Genomic DNA, 21,784 nt, shown 5'->3' with positions numbered 1-21,784 from the left:
CACACCCCAGAGTCCCCTATACCAGCCTGTGAGCAGAGTTTAAAGACACAGACACTCCAGAGTCCCCTATACCAGCCTGTGAGCAGAGTTTAGAGACACAGACACCCCAGAGTCCCCTATACCAGCCTGTGAGCAGAGTTTAGAGACACAGACACTCCAGAGTCCCTTATACCAGCCTGTGAGCAGAGTTTAGAGACACAGACACTCCAGAGTCTCTTATACCAACCTGTGAGCAGAGTTTAAAGACACAGACACTCCAGAGTCCCCTATACCAGCCTGTGAGCAGAGTTTAAAGACACAGACACTCCAGAGTCCCCTATACCAGCCTGTGTGCAGAGTTTAAAGACACACACACTCCAGAGTCCCCTATACCAGCCTGTGAGCAGAGTTTAAAGACACACACACCCCAGAGTCCCCTATACCAGCCTGTGAGCAGAGTTTAAAGACACACACACTCCAGAGTCCTCTATACCAGCCTGTGAGCAGTTTAAAGACACAGACACTCCAGAGTCCCCTATACCAGCCTGTGAGCAGAGTTTAGAGACACAGACACTCCAGAGTCCCCTATACCAGCCTGTGAGCAGAGTTTAGAGACACAGACACTCCAGAGTCCCCTATACCAGCCTGTGAGCAGTTTAAAGACACACACACTCCAGAGTCCCCTATACCAGCCTGTGAGCAGAGTTTAGAGACACAGACACTCCAGAGTCCCCTATACCAGCCTGTGAGCAGTTTAAAGACACACACACTCCAGAGTCCCCTATACCAGCCTGTGAGCAGAGTTTAGAGACACAGACACTCCAGAGTCCCCTATACCAGCCTGTGAGCAGAGTTTAAAGACACACACACTCCAGAGTCCCTTATACCAGCCTGTGAGCAAAGTTTAGAGACACAGACACCCCAGAGTCCCCTATACCAGCCTGTGAGCAGAGTTGAAAGACACACACACTCCAGAGTCCCCTATACCAGCCTGTGAGCAGAGTTTAAAGACACAGACACTCCAGAGTCCCCTATACCAGCCTGTGAGCAGAGTTTAGAGACACAGACACTCCAGAGTCCCCTATACCAGCCTGTGAGCAGAGTTTAAAGACACACACACCCCAGAGTCCCCTATACCAGCCTGTGAGCAGTTTAAAGACACACACACTCCAGAGTCCCCTATACCAGATTGTGAGCAGAGTTTAAAGACACACACACTCCAGAGTCCCTTATACCAGCCTGTGAGCAGAGTTTAGAGACACAGACACTCCAGAGTCCCCTATACCAGCCTGTGAGCAGAGTTTAGAGACACAGACACTCCAGAGTCCCCTATACCAGCCTGTGAGCAGAGTTTAAAGACACAGACACTCCAGAGTCCCCTATACCAGCCTGTGAGCAGTTTAAAGACACAGACACTCCAGAGTCCCCTATACCAGCCTGTGTGCAGAGTTTAGAGACACACACACTCCAGAGTCCCCTATACCGGCCTGTGAGCAGAGTTTAGAGACACACACACTCCAGAGTCCCTTATCCCAGTCTGTGAGCAGAGTTTAGAGGCACACACACTCCAGAGTCCCCTATACCAGCCTGTGAGCAGAGTTTAAAGACACACACACTCCAGAGTCCCCTATACCAGCCTGTGAGCAGAGTTTAGAGGCACACACACTCCAGAGTCCCCTATACCAGCCTGTGAGCAGAGTTTAGAGACACACACACTCCAGAGTCCCCTATACCAGCCTGTGAGCAGAGTTTAGAGACACAGACACTCCAGAGTCCCCTATACCAGCCTGTGAGCAGAGTTTAGAGACACACACACTCCAGAGTCCCCTATACCAGCCTGTGAGCAGAGTTTAGAGACACACACACCCCAGAGTCCCCTATACCAGCCTGTGAGCAGAGTTTAAAGACACACACACTCCAGAGTCCCCTATACCAGCCTGTGTGCAGAGTTTAAAGACACAGACACTCCAGAATCCCTTATACCAGCCTGTAAGTAGGATGTAAAGACAGACACACAAGAACTCTCCCTCCTCCGTTCTCTCGTTCACACCATCATTCACACCTCCCACTCTCTCTCTCTCCTCACAGAAGCACTTACAGTTTTGGACAGTTTGTTTTTTCACCTTCAGATTTTTTTTTCATTTCAAAAGAACAGAACAGAGAAACTAGTTCAGAATATCATCGGAGGAAGTACAAATTCATGCAATACAGCCTTTCAATAGATCACACATGTATATAAATATACATATATATATACACACAGTATACACAGCAGTGCGCCTGTCCAACAGTAGACACCGAGACTCGTTCCTTCACCTTGTTATGTGGAAATGGCCCTGAACTGAGAGCTACATTTCGGCCAACTAGATTGCAGCCTGCTCAGAATACGATCATGACTTCCTGGCCAATCAGATCGCAGCCTAGTCAGAATACGATCATGACTTCCTGACCAATCAGATCACAGCCTAGTCAGAATACGATCATGACTTCCTGACCAATCAGATCGCAGCCTCCTCAGAATACGATCATGACTTCCTGGCCAATCAGATCGCAGCCTCGTCAGAATCCGATCATGACTTCCTGGCCAATCAGATCGCAGCCTCGTCAGAATCCGATCATGACTTCCTGGCCAAGCACCGCCTACTCAGGTAAACCAACACACTGACCTGTGACGCTAAGAGTTGTGTGAAGGCGAGTGGCGCCCCCTGTGTTTCGGAGGAGAGTTTCCTCAGACACGGGGGAGGGCAGCTGGACCATTGCGCACGACTGAATATATACATATATATAATTTCATAATTATAAAGCAAATAATATCTCCAGATCCCTTAAATGTCCTTTTTCACACGTCCTGCGATTCAAGTTTTTAGTTCCAGAATAAAATCCATAACTACGTTTCACTGAAATAGAAATTTTCCATTTGTAACACAGTTTGGCTCACAGTCATTTCTATAAATATATGTATACATATTTTTCTCAATCAAAATGCAAAAACAAAAATATATAAACAGCAAATAAACAGTGTGTATATACATACAAAATTATATATATACACACTAATTATTTAAATGATTAATTAAAAATCTGCATTGTTCATCGGGAGAGACTAGTCCTTCTGTTCTTTACATAATGATTCAATTAAAAGTTCAGACAGATTTCACTTGACTAACTGAAAACTGGGTTAGTTCGCCAGTCAGTCATTATTGCAGTAACACTATAAACAATAATAAAAGTTACAGAGAATCCATCAAATCAATAAGCAGTTCAGTATTTTACCTCTTGGCACAGTGCACAGCAGTCTGATCCGCTCCAGGTGTGACAGTGCAGTCAGTCAGACTCCCAGTGCGCAGCAGTCTGATCCGCTCCAGGTGTGACAGTGCTGTCAGTCAGACTCCCAGTGCACAGCAGTCTGATCCGCTCCAGGTGTGACAGTGCAGTCAGACTCTCAGTGCACAGCAGTCTGATCCGCTCCAGGTGTGACATTGCAGTCAGACTCTCAGTGCACAGCAGTCTGATCCGCTCCAGGTGTGACAGTGCAGTCAGTCAGACTCCCAGTGTGCAGCAGTCTGATCCGCTCCAGGTGTGACAGTGCTGTCAGACTCCCAGTGTGCAGCAGTCTGATCCACTCCAGGCGTGACGGTGTTGTTACAGTCCCAGTGTGCAGCAGTCTGATCCGCTCCAGGTGTGACGGTGTTGTTACAGTCCCAGTGTGCAGCAGTCTGATCCGCTCCAGGTGTGACAGTGTTGTTACAGTCCCAGTGGGCAGCAGTCTGATCCGCTCCAGGTGTGACAGTGTTGTTACAGTCCCAGTGGCCAGCAGTCTGATCCGCTCCAGGTGTGACAGTGTTGTTACAGTCCCAGTGCGCAGCAGTCTGATCCGCTCCAGGTGTGACAGTGTTGTTACAGTCCCAGTGGGCAGCAGTCTGATCCGCTCCAGGTGTTGCAGTGCTGTCAGACTGCAGTGCGCTGGGAGTCTGTCTAATGACCCTTTAAAACCTGGGGAAGATCAGACTGCTGTGTATCAGGAATTGATCTGTGTGTCCAGGAAGAAAGTTGTTTAAAAGCCAGGACTAGGCTGTGGCAAAGAGCAACAGCCCAAAAACACAGAAAAGAGGAGAAAATCTGAGAACTGAACTAAGCTTCAAAACGACACACTCACCCAGTGTCACAGCATGACATCACAGCCTCCTGACCAGAATCCCCAGAAAACAAACCACTGAAAATAAAACAACTCAACACGACAAACACAGAGAAAAAACAGCAACAAGAATAGTAAAGAATCCTGATGATAATATACATTACAGCTCTATGAAACAGTGGGTTAATATAAGACTCACACGTGCCTCAACATCGGTGCTGTGACTCACTGACTGGTACTGCAGTATTAGAACACAGGATTGGAACATAACCTTGGAATAAACAAATACAATACTCTGTCCATCATCACTGCAGACACAATACTGGAACAGAAATGATTTCCAACTGTAAGTGAGAGTGTTATTCCACATAGGCTCGTGTAACTGTAATAACCTTATTGTGCTGCAGCAGTGATGTCACAACACTGACAGGCTGCGGCAGTGATGTCACGATGTTCATGGGCTGCGGCAGTGATGTCACAAGGGTGTTGGGCTGCGGCAGTGATGTCACAAGGGTGTTGGGCTGCGGCAATGATGTCACATGGCTGTTGTGCTGCTGCAGTGATGTCACAAGGGTGCTGGGCTGGGGCAGTGATGTCACATGGCTGTTGGGCTGCAGCAGTGATGTCACGAGGGTGCTGGGCTGGGGCAGTGATGTCACATGGCTGTTGGGCTGCAGCAGTGATGTCACGAGGGTGCTGGGCTGCAGCAGTGATGTCACGAGAGTGTGGAGGGGCTGCTGCAGTGATGTCACATGGCTGTTGTGCTGCTGCAGTGATGTCACAAGGGTGCTGGGCTGGGGCAGTGATGTCACATGGCTGTTGGGCTGCGGCAGTGATGTCACGAGGGTGCTGGGCTGCAGCAGTGATGTCACGAGGGTGTGGAGGGGCTGCTGCAGTGATGTCACATGGCTGTTGTGCTGCTGCAGTGATGTCACAAGGGTGCTGGGCTGGGGCAGTGATGTCACGACGGTGTTGGGCTGCAGCAGTGATGTCACGAGGGTGTGGAGGGGCTGCTGAAGTGATGTCATGAGTGTGCTGGGCTGCTGCAGTGATGTCACAAGGGTGTGGAGGGGCTGCTGCAGTGATGTCACGAGGGTGTTGGGCTGCGGCAGTGATCTCACGAGGGTGCTGGGCTGCAGCAGTGATGTCACGAGGGTGTTGGGCTGCAGCAGTGATGTCACGAGGGTGTTGGGCTGTGGCAGTGATGTCACGAGGGTGTGGAGGGGCTGCGGCAGTGATGTCACGAGGGTGTTGGGCTGCAGCAGTGATGTCACGAGGGTGTTGGGCTGCAGCAGTGATGTCACGAGGGTGTGGAGGGGCTGCGGCAGTGATGTCACAAGGGTGCTGGGCTGCAGCAGTGATGTCAGGAGGGTGTGGAGGCCGGTCCGCTGGAGGCCTGGTGTGGACGCGCGCTCTGCTACACCGGCGTGGTCTTCCTGTTGAGCGTGTTGGAGTTGGAGACCTCCCGCTCGCGGTCCTTGCCCAGGCGGTCCAGCGTGCCGGCGGCGGGGGGGCGCGGCAGCGTGCCGGCGCCGCTGGGGGGGGCGGGGTTGCCCGGGGGGGGCTGGGCCGGCGCGCTGGAGGCGGAGGAGGACAGCGCGGGCAGCGTGCCGCCCAGCGCCAGCCCCGCGGCCTCCTTGGGGAAGCAGTCGTGCAGCTGGTAGAGGGCGGCGCGGTCCACCGTGCCGTACAGCTTGGCGTCGCGGGACAGCGTGTAGAGGGAGATGTCGTGGGCGCGCGCGGCGGCGGGCGAGGGGTCGCGGGAGCGCGGCGGCTCGGAGGAGCGCGAGCTGGACCGCGAGCGCCGGCGCGGCCGGTAGCCGGGCAGCCGCAGCACGGCGGGCGCAGTGGGCGCGGCGCCGGGGAACAGCGCCGTGCGCGACCGGCAGCGCAGCTCCTTGTTCCGCTCGATGTAGATGTTGACCGCCAGCACGCCCACCATCTCCGCCAGGATGAAGGACAGCCCGCCGAAGTAGAAGCTCCAGCCGTACGAGTAGTGCCACTTCTTGTCCTCGTCCTTCTTCGGGGAGATGTCCCCCGCGCTGGCCGAGATGTAGACGATCACCCCGATGATGTTACTGAGGCCTGGGGGCACAAGAGGAGGGTCAGATCACACCCTGACTGACCGACTGGACACTACAGCACAGTGACCCTGACTGACTGACTGGACACTACAGCACAGTGACCCTGACTGACTGACTGGACACTACAGCACAGAGACACTGACTGACTGACTGGACACTACAGCACAGTGACCCTGAGTGACTGACTGGACACTACAGCACAGAGACCCTGACTGACTGGACACTACAGCACAGTGACACTGACTGACTGGACACTACAGCACAGAGACACTGACTGACTGACTGACTGGACACTACAGCACAGTGACCCTGACTGACTGGACACTACAGCACAGAGACACTGACTGACTGACTGACTGACTGGACACTACAGCACAGTGACCCTGACTGACTGACTGGACACTACAGCACAGTGACACTGACTGACTGACTGGACACTACAGCACAGAGACACTGACTGACTGGACACTACAGCACAGTGACCCTGACTGACTGGACATTACAGCACAGAGACACTGACTGACTGGACACTACAGCACAGTGACCCTGACTGACTGACTGGACACTACAGCACAGTGACACTGACTGACTGACTGGACACTACAGCACAGAGACACTGACTGACTGACTGGACACTACAGCACAGTGACCCTGACTGACTGACTGGACACTACAGCACAGAGACCCTGACTGACTGACTGGACACTACAGCACAGAGACACTGACTGACTGACTGGACACTACAGCACAGAGACACTGACTGACTGACTGGACACTACAGCACAGTGACCCTGACTGACTGACTGGACACTACAGCACAGAGACACTGACTGAACAGACACTGGACACTACAGCAGAGTGACCCTGACTGACTGGTCCCGCCCACTTCCTGCAGTTACCGGCGGCGACGAAGAGAATGCCCGCCCCCAGGATGATGTTCCTCTTGCTCTTGTAGAAGCGACTGGCTGCAATACACACTCCGCCCAGCAGGAGCAGTATCGCGCTCAGGATGGGGAAGATGCTGGAGGCCCGCACCACGCCTGCGGACACACAGACACCATCGGGTCGGATCAGAACCGGGGGAACACGCGGCTCCAGAAGACACACAGACACGGATCATCTGGGCGGACTTACGGAGAAGATATTCGGCACCATCATGGTCGTAGTCAGCGTCTTCGGGGAAGTGATTAATCTGAACACAAACGCCCCTCTTCAGCCCTGGTGGAGAGACAGACAATTAATAAAAGTTCATACAGACACACCGGCTGGGCGCTAATAGGACTTTCACACAGCCTGCTCACCCCGTACACACTCTGACCCTGATCGGTCACTCTGACACTCCCCGACCCTGATCGGTCACTCCGACACACTGCAACACACTCCGACCCTGATCGGTCACTCTGACACTCCCCGACCCTGATCGGTTACTCCGACACACTGCAACACACTCCGACCCTGATCGGTCACTCTGACACTCCCCGACCCTGATTGGTCACTCCGACACACTGCGATACACTCTGACCCCAAACGGTCACTCTGACATTCTCCGTCCCCGATCGGTCACTCCGACACACTGCGACACACTCCGACCCTGACCGGTCACTCTGACCCTGATCTTCACTCTGACACTCTCCGACCCTGATCGGTCACTCTCGGTCACTCTGACACACTCCGACCCTGATCGGTCACTCTCGGTCACTCTGACCCTGATCGGTCACTCAGACACACTCTGACCCTGATCGGTCACTCTTGGTCACTCTGACCCTGATCGGTCACTCAGACACACTCTGACCCTGATCGGTCACTCTCGGTCACTCTGAACCTGATCGGTCACTCAGACACGCTCTGACCCTGATCGGTCACTCTCGGTCACTCTGACCCTGATCGGTCACTCAGACACGCTCTGACCCTGATCGGTCACTCTGACCCTGATCGGTCACTCAGACACGCTCTGACCCTGATCGGTCACTCTCGGTCACTCTGACCCTGATCGGTCACTCAGACACGCTCTGACCCTGATCGGTCACTCTCGGTCGTTGTGAACCTAATCGGTCACTCAGACACGCTCTGACCCTGATCGGTCACTCTCGGTCACTCTGACCCTGATCGGTCACTCAGACACGCTCTGACCCTGATCGGTCACTCTCGGTCACTCTGACCCTGATCGGTCACTCAGACACGCTCTGACCCTGATCGGTCACTCTCGGTCACTCTGACCCTGATCGGTCACTCAGACACGCTCTGACCCTAATCGGTCACTCAGACACGCTCTGACCCTGATTGGTCACTCTCGGTCACTCTGACCCTGACCGGTCACTCTCGGTCGTTGTGAACCTAATCGGTCACTCTCGGTCACTCTCTGCAACACACTGCTCCCCCCAGGAGTGTCTGCAGTGATGTCTACCCTGCGGGCCGGTCTCCGGGCGCGCGGACACAGAGATGGGCTGTGATGGAGGATGAGGTTGGAAATGATGGACTGATGAGACTCATGACACACAGACGACATCATGCACGGGGGGGTCCTGACGCTGCCAGGCGGGGCTGTCAAACGAGCTGCCTGCAAGAGAGACGGAGGGAGGTGAGGAAACTGGGGCCCCTGCGCCCGCCATTTTGGATCACCGCGTTTCTTGGGTCAGTGGCCGTGGGGGTAGGGGGGTCGGCTCTGTGATCCAACATGGCTCCAGTGTCTCCCGTCCCAGTGCGGGGGTCCCGACTGCCACACTCACTGAGCTTCGAAACTTACAGAGCAGAGAAACTGGGCCCTGGGGCGGCCATGTTGGCTCAGAAAATCTGTACGTTCCCATGAGACCCTGGATGAGCCAAAATGGACTCCACTGCACCCAAAAGCAAGGGCCCCCAGCTCAAACTATGACCTAGACACTGGCGTCTCTTGGGAGCCATTTTGGCTCAAACCTGCCTACTGTTTCCCCCGAGGCCCCAAGCCACAGACAGGAGCCGGAGCAGCGTGCGCCGCCTCGGCGGCCATGTTGGCTCAGACTCCCGGGGGTGACCACTGACCTTCCAGGCAGCAGATCCTCCAGAGGCCGGAGTGCGTGAGGGCGCCGGGGTCCTTGCGGTCCTTGTTGTGGGGGTCGTCCTGGCTGGAGTTGGCCGTGCTGTTGCAGATGAAGGCGCGGGCGTACAGCCAGTAGTCGGTGCCGATGGCCACGGTCATGAGGCCGAAGGCCGCGAAGGCGCCCACTGTGGTCAGCAGGATCTGAATTCCCTTCTCACACCACACCATGGCTGGACACCACCTGGGTCAGCACACTGAGAGAGGGGTCAGCACTGAGCAACTGGACAGTGACACTGACTGACTGACTGGACACTACAGCACAGTGACACTGACTGACTGACTGGACACTACAGCACAGTGACCCTGACTGACTGACTGGACACTACAGCACAGAGACACTGACTGACTGACTGGACACTACAGCACAGTGACCCTGACTGACTGGACACTACAGCACAGAGACCCTGACTGACTGACTGGACACTACAGTACAGTGACCCTGACTGACTGACTGGACACTACAGCACAGCGACCCTGACTGACTGACTGGACACTACAGCACAGCGACCCTGACTGACTGACTGGACACTACAGCACAGCGACCCTGACTGACTGACTGGACACTACAGCACAGCGACCCTGACTGACTGACTAGACACTACAACACAGTGACCCTGACTGACTGGACACTACAGCACAGCGACCCTGACTGACTGACTGGACACTACAGCACAGCGACCCTGACTGACTGACTGGACACTACAGCACAGCGACCCTGACTGACTGACTGGACACTACAGCACAGCGACCCTGACTGACTGGACACTACAGCACAGAGACACTGACTGACTGACTGACTGGACACTACAGCACAGTGGCACTGACTGACTGACTGGACACTACAGCACAGACACTGACTGACTGACTGGACACTACAGCACAGTGACCCTGACTGACTGACTGGACACTACAGCACAGAGACACTGACTGACTGGACACTACAGCACAGAGACACTGACTGACTGGACACTACAGCACAGTGACACTTGGAACAGTGCTGGAGCTCCAGTTCTCTTGCAGATTGATTTCAGTTCAGCTTCAGCAGCACCGACCTGCAGTAGAGTCTCTCTCCTCCTCTCCCTCGTTATCTCGATCCCTCGTGTCCTTGCTAGCGAAGATTGCACAGTCACCTCGGTCCAAACAGCATCCATCGACTGGCCCCCTCTCCTCTCTCCCTCAGTCTCAGACGCTCTGTTTCTCTGGCGATATGATTGCTGGAGACATTGTTGTGTTCCTGGAAAGAAATTCAAATAAATCTAAATGACAGCAGCACCAGAGTCCCCTATACCAGCCTGTGAGCAGAGTTTAAAGACACACACACTCCAGTCCCCTATACCAGCCTGTGAGCAGAGTTTAAAGACACACACACTCCAGAGTCCCTAATACCAGCCTGTGAGCAGAGTTTAAAGACACACACACTCCAGAGTCCCTAATACCAGCCTGTGAGCAGAGTTTAAAGACACACACACTCCAGAGTCCCCAATACCAGCCTGTGAGCAGAGTTTAAAGACACAGAAACTCCAGAGTCCCCTATACCAGCCTGTGAGCAGAGTTTAAAGACACAGACACTCCAGAGTCCCCTATACCAGCCTGTGAGCAGAGTTTAGAGACATAGACACTCCAGACGAAGACACAGACAGCACCCTTGGACTTGAACCTTATAAAACCTTAAACCTAAATAACCCACTTCACCAAAAAACCACTGAGTATGTTAGCTTGTCTCAGCAAAACAGTCAGAATGTTAGTGCGTCACTAAGCCAGTGAGTATTTCTCACAACGCCACACAGTATCTCTCTCTCTAGATATCACACAGCGCCACACAGTGCCTCTCTCTCTAGATATCACACAGCGCCACACAGTGCCTCTCTCTCTAGATATCACACAGTGTCTCTCTCTCTAGATATCACACAGCGCCACACAGTGTCTCCCTCTAGATATCACACAGCGCCACACAGTGTCTCCCTCTAGATATCACACAGCGCCACACAGTGTCTCCCTCTAGATATCACACAGCGGCACACAGTGTCTCTCTCTAGATATCACACAGCGCCACACAGTGTCTCCCTCTAGATATCACACAGCGGCACAGTGTCTCTCTCTCTAGATATCACACAGCGCCACACAGTGTCTCTCTCTCTCTAGATATCACACAGCGCCACACAGTGTCTCCCTCTAGATATCACACAGCAGCACAGTGTCTCTCTCTAGATATCACACAGCGCCACACAGTGTCTCTCTCTCTAGATATCACACAGGGCCACACAGCGCCTCTCTCTCTAGATATCACACAGCGCCACACAGTGCCTCTCTCTCTAGATATCACACAGCTCCACACAGTGTCTCTCTCTAGATATCACACAGCGCCACACAGTGTCTCTCTCTAGATATCACACAGCTCCACACAGTGTCTCTCTCTAGATATCACACAGCACCACACAGTGTCTCCCTCTAGATATCACACAGCTCCACACAGTGTCTCTCTCTAGATATCACACAGCGCAACACAGTGTCTCAATTCAATTCAATTCAAGGTGCTTTATTAGCATGACCGATGGGTACAATCAGTGTTGCCAAAGCAAATAAAAATAATAAAATTAACATGGAACAAAACAAAAAATAGAAGTAAAATAAAACCAACAGACATGTTACAGACATTTACAACAAAGACATATTATAAAATATTGACATATACTGTAGGCGGCTGGAGCATTATTGGGAGACAGACTCACTGTTCCTCAGGCTGTGACAGGAGATCACATACTGGGCTGCCAGATCAACTGAGTTCCCTCCTCCCTCTCCCAGTAGGATTGGGACCTGTTGTGATTCTGGCAGGTGTGGGAACTCTGGGATTAGATTTCTGAATTTCGGGAAGAATGTTTCTCTAATCCCAGAGTATCTGTCACAGTGCAGTAGGAAGTGCACCTCTGTCTCTATTTCTCCCTGCTGGCAGTGGGAGCACAGCCTGTCCTCTCTGGGCAGCCAGGTCTGCCTGTGTCGCCCAGTTTCTATGGCCAGGCTGTGGCTGTGACACTCTCTGTGACACTCTCTCTCTAGATATCACACAGAGCCACACAGTCTCTCTAGATATCACACAGCGCCAGTGTCTCTCTCTAGATATCACACAGCGCCACACAGTGTCTCTCTCTAGATATCACACAGCGCCACACAGTGTCTCTCTCTAGATATCACACAGCGCCACACAGTGTCTCTCTCTAGATATCACACAGCGCCACACAGTGTCTCTCTCTAGATATCACACAGCGCCACACAGTGTCTCTCTCTAGATATCACACAGCGCCACACAGTGTCTCTCTCTAGATATCACACAGCGCCACACAGTGCTTCTCTCTCTAGATACCACACAGCGCCACACAGTGCCTCTCTCTAGATATCACACAGCGCCACACAGTGCATCTCTCTAGATATCACACAGCGCCACACAGTCTCTCCCTCTAGATATCACACAGCGCCACACAGTGTCTCTCTCTCTAGATATCACACAGCGCCACACAGTGTCTCTCTCTAGATATCACACAGCGCCACACAGTGTCTCTCTCTAAATATCACACAGCGCCACACAGTATCTCTCTCTCTAGATATCACACAGCGCCACACAGTGTCTCTCTCTCTAGATATCACACAGCGCCACACAGTGTCTCTCTCTCTAGATATCACACAGTGGCACACAGTGTCTCTCTCTCTAGATATCACACAGCGCCACACAGTGTCTCTCTCTCTAGATATCACACAGTGGCACACAGTGTCTCTCTCTCTAGATATCACACAGTGGCACACAGTGTCTCTCTCTCTAGATATCACACAGCGCCACACAGTGTCTCTCTCTCTAGATATCACACAGCGCCACACAGTGTCTCTCTCTCTAGATATCACACAGTGTCTCTCTCTAGATATCACACAGCGCCACACAGTGTCTCTCAGGTCTGTCTGTGTCCAGTTTCTCTGGCCAGGCTGTGGTCACTGAGCCTGTCCTCTCTGGACAGTCAGGTCTGTCTGTGTCCAGTTTCTCTGGCCAGGCTGTGCTCACTGAGCCTGTCCTCTCTGGACAGTCAGGTCTGTCTGTGTCCAGTTTCTCTGGCCAGGCTGTGGTCACTGAGCCTGTCCTCTCTGGACAGTCAGGTCTGTCTGTGTCCAGTTTCTCTGGCCAGGCTGTGGTCACTGAGCCTGTCCTCTCTGGACAGTCAGGTCTGTCTGTGTCCAGTTTCTCTGGCCAGGCTGTGGTCACTGAGCCTGTACTTCGTCAGGATCTGTTTCTTATCTTGGTCAAATATTCGGCTAGTGTGTATTGTCTGTTCAGGGTTCTGTAGTGTCTCTCTTTCTAGATATCACACAGCGCTACACAGTCTCTATATGTTCACGCGTGTCTCCAGTGGGCTCTTTTCCACAGTGCAGTACAGAGAACCGCAGGCGGCACGCTGTGCTCATCACGCAGGTCTCGCCGCGCCACGCCACAGCCGAGAGCAGCCAGCGCGCGAGCCGGGGTCCGCCGGGGTCCGGCCGCGAGACGTGCGTCCACGCTGCGACTGTTCCCCCCGTGAGCAGCTGCGCGCGGGGGAGACCCCAGCCCACGCAGCACAGAGACAGGGAACCGCACTCCCCGCCACGGCCACGGCAGTCACACCGCCCCCCCCCCCGACAGTCACCATCACCATCATCATCACCAGCGCGGCTCCGCTCTTACCGTCCCGAGAGGAGGAGGAGGGATGAGTGCACACGCACGGGCTGTCAGGGCACAAGGCTCGCTCCCTCCGTCCGCTCCGGTATCCACGCGTGTCCTGGCTGCGTGGCTGCAGGCGCGACCCTCCGCGTCCCTCGCTCCGCTCGCGTGAAATGCGGCGATCGTGCACCCGCCGGACTCCTCGCGTGCGTGCTGGCGTGCGTGCGCGGGGCAGCGGAGTGTGCGAGCGAACGAGCGAGCGAGCGAGCGAGAGACCGGGCGCCTTCGGCTCTTTCCGGCCGTTTCCGTCAAATGCGGCTGGTTTCCCTCTCGCGATCGAAGCCCCCCCCTCCCCGGCTCTCCTGTGTGACGTCAGTGAATCAGAACGGAGTGACCTCCCGTGTCGAAACGGAAACAGACGCGACCAACAGCACACTGTGGCATCAATTTAATACTGATACATCGTTTCTGTTCTCACACCGAGACTCTCCAGGCTGGACTGGACTGACTGGACTGTGAGCTGGATTATTTATTAACTGGGATTATAATCAAACTCCACTGACACTGACAGAGCAGTCTGAGACTCTCCAGGCTGGACTGGACTGACTGGACTGGGAGCTGGACTAGTTCTTCACTGGGATTATAATCAGACTCCACTGACACTGACAGAGCAGTCTGAGACTCTCCAGGCTGGACTGGACTGACTGGACTGGGAGCTGGACTAGTTCTTCACTGGGATTATTATCAGACTCCACTGACACTGACAGAGCAGTCTGAGACTCTCCAGGCTGGACTGGGCTGACTGGACTGGGAGCTGGACTAGTTCTTCACTGGGATTATAATCAGACTCCACTGACACTGACAGAGCAGTCTGACACTCTCCAGGCTGGACTGGACTGACTGGACTGGGAGCTGGACTAGTTCTTCACTGGGATTATAATCAGACTCCACTGACACTGACAGAGCAGTCTGAGACTCTCCAGGCTGGACTGGACTGACTGGACTGGGAGCTGGACTAGTTCTTCACTGGGATTATAATCAGACTCCACTGACACTGACAGAGCAGTCTGACACTCTCCAGGCTGGACTGGACTGACTGGACTGGGAGCTGGACTAGTTCTTCACTGGGATTATAATCAGACTCCACTGACACTGACAGAGCAGTCTGAGACTCTCCAGGCTGGACTGGACTGACTGGACTGGGAGCTGGACTAGTTCTTCACTGGGAGTTATAATATGACAGACCTATAATCAGTATAGAGTTGAGCAGCCAGATACACTCTGAAGGTAACAGAAGTGAACTATACTGACAGGCTGGAGGAACTGAATAATAATAATAATTGCTTACACTTATATATCGCTTTTCTGGACACTCCACTCAAAGCGCTTTACAGGTAATGGGGAATCCCACTAACACCACCAATGTGCAGCATCCACCCTTTACACCTTTAATCTGAAGGGAGTGTCCCACACTGACAGGCTGGAGGAACTGAGTCTCTTCAGTCTGAAGGGAGTGTCCCACACTGACAGGCTGGAGGAACTGAGTCTCTTCAGTCTGAAGGGAGCGTCCCACACTGACAGGCTGGAGGAACTGAAGGGGCTGATATGATCTTACATCACAAAAGCCTAAACAGTTTCCCAGTCAGTGGGCCTGCAGTCTGAGCTCGCACCCGGGTCCGAGACACGAGTTCAGAGGGCAGCCGACAGTTGCCTTTCTCGAGAGATTAATAAAGCTGATCCACAGCTCGGGTTCCGGTCAAGAGAGAGAAGCTGCAGAGGGTACCCCCTGTTACAAATACACACTGACTACTGAATATTACATGTCATTAAACACTACACTCCAATACTCCCCACACACAGCACCCGCGGTTCCCAGAACCACAAGGAAACAAAGCCCGAAGTGAAAGCCCGACTTGTCCAGTTTTATTTCTTTCCATCTCTGTCCGGATCTGTACCGTACAGAACAGAAACCGAGAAATCGAACAGTACCGAAAATAGAGGAATATTTGATCATTTTATCCCAAACGTACGAGGCGTTGAATTCTCGTGAGGTCCTGTGACAGGGCTGCACAAACCGGCTTTTACAGTGTAAAAGATGTAGGCATTCAAATTATATGATGATGATATTATTATGATTATTATTGTTATACCATTACAGTAATTCCAATGAAATTCGCTTCCTACCTGCGCCAATCCGTGGATTTCAGACACTCCTAAAAGGAAACGGTAAATAAACCGATTTATTTTCCTTCACGGCAACAGAAACTCATTCCAAGAACCAAGACCTTTAATTTTTTTAATTCATCGAGAAATAAAAGCGACTACTGCCGAGAACCGCTACCGATGACAGCTGCTTCCGATCTGTGTTGCACCAAACTGAGTCCCCCTGGTAACGAGGGCTGCAGTTAAAAGGGCCGGCCTGTGTATCTGCAGGAGGGCTGTCCAGTCCTGGTCCTGGAGGGGTCAGTGTGTGTCTGGAGCAGGGCTGTCCAGCCCTGGTCTTGGAGGGGTCAGTCAGTGTGTCTGCAGCAGGGCTGTCCAGTCCTGGTCCTGGAGGGGTCAGTGTGTGTCTGCAGCAGGGCTGTCCAGTCCTGGAGGGGTCAGTGTGTGTCTGCAGCAGGGCTGTCCAGCCCTGGTCTTGGAGGGTTCAGTGTGTGTCTGCAGGGCTGTCCAGTCCTGGTCCTGGAGGGGTCAGTGTGTGTCTGCAGCAGGGCTCTCCAGTCCGGGTCCTGGAGGGGTCAGTGTGTCTGCAGCAGCGCTGTCCAGTCCGGGTCCTGGAGGGGTCTTGTGACCTCACTATTGCAGCGTGGCAATCTTGTGAATTTACAGACAATAACCCTGTAACATCATGAGAGCAGCTCTTCAGCATTATGACATCACAACTGCAGCAGCATGTTGTCATTCGTGCAGTGTCACAATGTTGTGACCTCATGTTTGCAATGCAAGACTTTTATTCCACTGACAGAAGATGGTCAGTTAAAACACACACTCCTGGAGTCCACTCTTACGGGACACACTGTATACACACACACACACACACACACCTGGAGTCCAGACTCTTACTGGACACACCACACACACACACACACACACACACCTGGAGTCCAGACTCTTACTGGACACACTGTATATACACACACACACCTAGAGTCCAGACTCTTACTGGACACACTGTATACACACACACACCTGGAGTCCAGACTCTTACTGGACACACTGTATACACACACACACCTGGAGTCCAGACTCTTACTGGACACACTGTACACATACACACACCTGGAGTCCAGACTCTTACTGGACACTCTGTATATACACACACACCTGGAGTCCAGACTCATACTGGACACACTGTACACACACACACACACACCTGGAGTCCAGACTCTTACTGGACACACTGTATACACACACACACCTGGAGTCCAGACTCTTACTGGACACACTGTATACACACACACACACACACCTGGAGTCCAGACTCATACTGGACACACTACATACACACACACATTCCTGGAGTCCAGACTCCTTTTGGACACACTGTGTACATACACACTATCAGTCTATCACAAAGTATATTGGTCAGCAAGTGCCATTTATATTAATAAGTATTTACAGAAGAGATCAGTTCATATTTACATTTTTAATAAGTAGATTTGATCATATCAGTTTTAAATTAAATGTATTAATTCTATTGTTGTTAAAATATCTTTTCTTTGCCCTAGAGCTAAATGAACAGTATATATTTCTATCCTTTATGTCGATGCATGTCTCTGGGTGGTCATGTACTCCTAGCAGGACTGGGAGCTGCTGGTTTGATATTAGTATTAATATCTACACAGTGTGATTGAACCCATAGAACTTCTCCCTGCCTCTTCCCTGTGCTGTACTCAGCCAGAACCCCTGGCACACCCCTCTGTGTGTGTCTGTTTGTGTGGGTGAGCATGTGTGGAACAGTGAGGTAGTGGGAGTGTATGCGAGTGTCTGTGAGTGTGTATGAGAGTGTGGGAGAGTGTGGGAGTGTGCGAGAGTGTGTTAGTCTGTATGTGTCGTACAAATAAACGTGTGTGAGGGCCTGTGTGCTGTATTGAGTAAATTTGAGAGCCTGTGTGCTGTAGTGATTGTGAGTGTGAGAGCCTGTGTTCTCTAGTGAATGAGTGTGCGAGCCTGTGTGCTGTAGTGAGTGAGTGTGCGAGCCTGTGTGCTGTAGTGTGAGAGCCTGTGTGCTGTAGTGAGTGAGTGTGAGAGCCTGTGTGCTGTAGTGAGTGAGTGTGAGAGCCTGTGTGCTGTAGTGCGCGAGCGTGAGAGCCTGTGTGCTGTAGTGAGTGAGTGTGAAAGCCTGTGTGCTGTAGTGAGTGTGCGAGCCTGTGTGCTGTAGTGAGTGAGTGTGCGAGCCCGTGTGCTGTAGTGAGCGTGAGGGCGTGTGTGCTGAAGTGAGTGAGCGTGAGGGCGTGTGTGCTGAAGTGAGTGAGCGTGCGAGCCTGTGTGCTGTAGTGAGTGAGCGTGAGGGCGTGTGTGCTGTAGTGAGTGACCGTGAGGGTGTGTGTGCTGTAGTGAGTGAGTGTGCGAGCCTGTGTGCTGTAGTGAGTGAGCGTGAGGGCGTGTGTGCGGTAGTGAGTGAGTGTACGAGCCTGTGTGCTGTAGTGAGTGTGCGTGAGAGCCTGTGTGCTGTAGTGAGTGTGCGTGAGAGCCTGTGTGCTGTAGTGAGTGTGCGTGAGAGCATGTGTGCTGCAGTGAGTGAGCGTGAGAGCCTGTGTGCTGCAGTGAGTGAGCGTGAGAGCCTGTGTGCTGTAGTGAGTGTGAGAGCCTGTGTGCTGTAGTGAGTGAGTGTGCGAGCCTGTGTGCTGTAGTGCGCGAGCGTGAGAGCCTTTGTGCTGTAGCGAGTGTGCGAGCCTGTGTGCTGTAGTGAGTGAGTGTGCGAGCCTGTGTGCTGTAGTGAGTGAGTGTGCGAGCCTGTGTGCTGTAGTGAGTGAGTGTGAGGGCGTGTGCTGTAGTGAGTGAGTGTGAGAGCCTGTGTTCTGTAGTGAGTGTGCGTGAGAGCTTGTGTGCTGTAGTGAGTGTGCGAGCCTGTGTTCTGTAGTGTGTGTGCGAGCCTGTGTTCTGTAGTGTGTGTGCGAGCCTGTGTTCTGTAGTGTGTGTGCGAGCCTGTGTGTTGTAGTGAGTGAGCGTGAGAGCCTGTGTGCTGTAGTGAGTGGGTGTGCGAGCCTGTGTTCTGTAGTGTGTGTGCGAGCATGTGTGCTGTAGTGAGTGAGAGTGCGAGCCTGTGTGCTGTAGTGAGTGAGCGTGAGAGCCTGTGTGCTGTAGTGAGTGACTGTGCGAGCCTGTGTGCTGTAGTGAGTGTGCGAGCCTGTGTGCTGTAGTGAGTGAGTGTGCGAGCCTGTGTGCTGTAGTGAGTGAGTGTGCGAGCCTGTGTTCTGTAGTGAGTGAGTGTGAGAGCCTGTGTGCTGTAGTGAGTGACTGTGCGAGCCCGTGTGCTGTAGTGAGTGAGTGTGAGAGCCTGTGTGCTGTAGTGAGTGAGTGTGCGAGCCTGTGTGCTGTAGTGAGTGAGTGTGCGAGCCAGTGTGCTGTAGTGAGTGAGTGTGCGAGCATGTGTGCTGTAGTGAGTGAGTGTGCGAGCCTGTGTGCTGTAGTGTGGATCTCAGTCTCTCCTGCACCTGCCTGCTCCTGTCTCTAGCAAGGGGAGGCGCTCATGCGCAGGTGGGCGTGGTAGCGAGGGGGGGGGCCGGCAGCAGGTGGGGGCATGGACAGGGGCAGGGCCTGGGAGGGGTGGGAGTGGGGGTGTGAGCTGTGGGGGTGGGGATGGGGGTGCGAGTGGGCGTGGGACGAGGAGGAGGCGGAGGAGGGCGGGGGCAGCGGGTAGCTGGCCGAGGCGCCCCCCAGGATGCCCCCCGAAGCCTTGGGGTGCGCGGGGGGGAGGGCCTGCAGCGGGGGCGGGGGGGTCTGGTTGAGCTGGATGGAGATGTCGCTGGACACCTCAGAGCTGCTGCGCCCGCGCCCCGGCCGCGTCCAGCTCTCCGTGGGGTGCAGGAATTGGCCGCTGTAGTCGCTGCACTCGGACAGCCGGGGGCGGTAGAGAGCCGGGTGGGGACGGTACATTTCCTCCTCCGCGTAGCGCTTCATGAAGAGGTACACCGACATCACCCCCGCACCCTGGGAGAGAGGGGCAGAAGGGATCAATATCAGCAGTGGAAGCAGTATCAATACTATCAGTATCTGTGTCAGTGTCGGTATTGTTGTCGGTGTCGGTGTGTATCTGTATCGGTATCGTTGCTGGTGTCGGTGTCAGTGTCAGTGTCAGTATCGGTGTCAGTGTGTATCTATATCTGTATCGGTGTCGGTGTTGGTATCGGTGTTGGTGTCAGTGTTGGTGTCAGTGTGTACCTGTAACGGTATCGGTGTCGGTGTCAGTATCGGTGTCGGTGTGTATCTGTATCGGTATCGGTGTGTATCTGTATTGGTATCGTTGTTGGTGTCAGTGTGTATCTATATCTGTATCGGCGTCGCTGTCGGTGTGTATCTATATCGTGTCGGTGTCGGTGTGTATCTATATCTGTATCGGCGTCGCTGTCGGTGTGTATCTATATCGTGTCGGTGTCGCTGTCGGTGTGTATCTATATCGTGTCGGTGTCGCTGTCAGTGTGTATCTATATCATGTCGGTGTCGGTGTGTATCTATATCGTGTCGGTGTCGGTGTCGGTGTGTATCTATATCGTGTTGGTGTCGGTGTGTATCTATATCGGAGTCGGTGTCGCTGTCGGTGTGTATCTATATCGTGTCGGTGTCGGTGTGTATCTATATCGTGTCGGTGTCGCTGTCGGTGTGTATCTATATCGTGTCGGTGTCGCTGTCGGTGTGTATCTATATCGGAGTCGGTGTCGGTGTCGGTGTGTATCTATATCGTGGCGGTGTCGCTGTCGGTGTGTATCTATATCGGAGTCGGTGTCGGTGTCGGTGTGTATCTATATCGTGTCGGTGTCGCTGTCGGTGTGTATCTATATCGTGTCGGTGTCGCTGTCGGTGTGTATCTATATCGGAGTCGGTGTCGGTGTCGGTGTGTATCTATATCGTGGCGGTGTCGGTGTGTATCTATATCATGTCGGTGTCGCTGTCGGTGTGTATCTATATCGTGTCGGTGTCGCTGTCGGTGTGTATCTATATCGGAGTCGGTGTCGGTGTCGGTGTGTATCTATATCGTGTCGGTGTCGCTGTCTGTGTGTATCTATATCGTGTCGGTGTCGCTGTCAGTGTGTATCTATATCGTGTCGCTGTCGGTGTGTATCTATATCGGTGTCGGTGTCGGTGTCGGTGTGTATCTATATCGTGTCGGTGTCGGTGTGTATCTATATCGGAGTCGGTGTCGCTGTCGGTGTGTATCTATATCGTGTCGGTGTCGGTGTGTATCTGTATCGGAGTCGGTGTCGCTGTCGGTGTGTATCTATATCGTGTCGGTGTCGGTGTGTATCTATATCGGAGTCGGTGTCGGTGTCGGTGTCGGTGTGTATCTATATCGGAGTCGGTGTCGGTGTGTATCTATATCGTGTCGGTGTCGGTGTGTATCTATATCGGAGTCGGTGTCGCTGTCGGTGTGTATCTATATCGTGTCGGTGTCGGTGTGTATCTATATCGTGTCGGTGTCGGTGTCGGTGTGTATCTATATCGTGTCGGTGTCGGTGTGTATCTATATCTTGTCGGTGTCGGTGTGTATCTATATCGGAGTCGGTGTCGGTGTCGGTGTGTATCTATATCGTGTCGGTGTCGGTGTGTATCTATATCGTGTCGGTGTCGGTGTGTATCTATATCGGTGTCGGTGTGTATCTGTATCTATATCGGTG

General features: G+C 53.1%; 3 protein-coding genes across 7 annotated transcripts in view; 1 reads left to right on the top strand and 2 right to left on the bottom strand.

Moving 5' to 3' along the window:
- The window catches only part of LOC138224561 (uncharacterized), a 277,799-nt gene that overhangs the window by 45,564 nt on the left and 210,451 nt on the right, over nucleotides 1-21,784 (top strand). The gene's annotated exons all lie outside the window — the stretch shown is intronic.
- On the bottom strand, nucleotides 2,090-16,734 carry cacng8b (calcium channel, voltage-dependent, gamma subunit 8b). 3 transcript variants are annotated; one of them, XR_011183098.1, is made up of 7 exons: nucleotides 13,974-15,289; nucleotides 10,327-10,508; nucleotides 9,217-9,468; nucleotides 7,333-7,416; nucleotides 7,098-7,238; nucleotides 4,136-6,199; nucleotides 2,090-4,009 (listed from the first exon to the last, which is right to left on the bottom strand). XR_011183098.1 is itself a non-coding variant. In XM_069182604.1 (6 exons), the coding sequence occupies exons 3-6, from the start codon at nucleotides 9,440-9,442 to the stop codon at nucleotides 5,532-5,534; spliced, it is 1,119 nt and encodes a 372-aa protein (XP_069038705.1). In that variant the 5' UTR covers nucleotides 9,443-9,468; nucleotides 10,327-10,508; nucleotides 16,134-16,734; the 3' UTR covers nucleotides 2,090-5,531. The 3 variants fall into 3 exon arrangements, 2 of the variants coding, with proteins under 2 accessions (XP_069038705.1, XP_069038704.1); XM_069182604.1 differs by lacking the exon at nucleotides 13,974-15,289 and adding an exon at nucleotides 16,134-16,734 and having other exon boundaries at nucleotides 2,090-6,199; XM_069182603.1 differs by having other exon boundaries at nucleotides 2,090-6,199.
- cacng7b (calcium channel, voltage-dependent, gamma subunit 7b) overlaps nucleotides 19,028-21,784 on the bottom strand; it is a 10,441-nt gene continuing 7,684 nt past the window's right edge. For both annotated transcript variants that reach the window (XM_069182848.1, XM_069182849.1), the window contains exon 6: nucleotides 19,028-20,102. In XM_069182848.1, the coding sequence (XP_069038949.1) occupies nucleotides 19,623-20,102 (480 nt within the window). In that variant the 3' untranslated portion in view covers nucleotides 19,028-19,622. The remainder of the gene's footprint in view (nucleotides 20,103-21,784) is intronic.

The sequence above is a fragment of the Lepisosteus oculatus genome, chromosome 23, assembly GCF_040954835.1.
Source record: "Lepisosteus oculatus isolate fLepOcu1 chromosome 23, fLepOcu1.hap2, whole genome shotgun sequence".
Classification (NCBI taxonomy): Eukaryota; Metazoa; Chordata; class Actinopteri; order Semionotiformes; family Lepisosteidae; genus Lepisosteus; species Lepisosteus oculatus.
The sequence above is the reverse complement of the archived record's forward strand: the minus strand, read 5'-3'. Positions and strand labels throughout refer to the sequence as shown.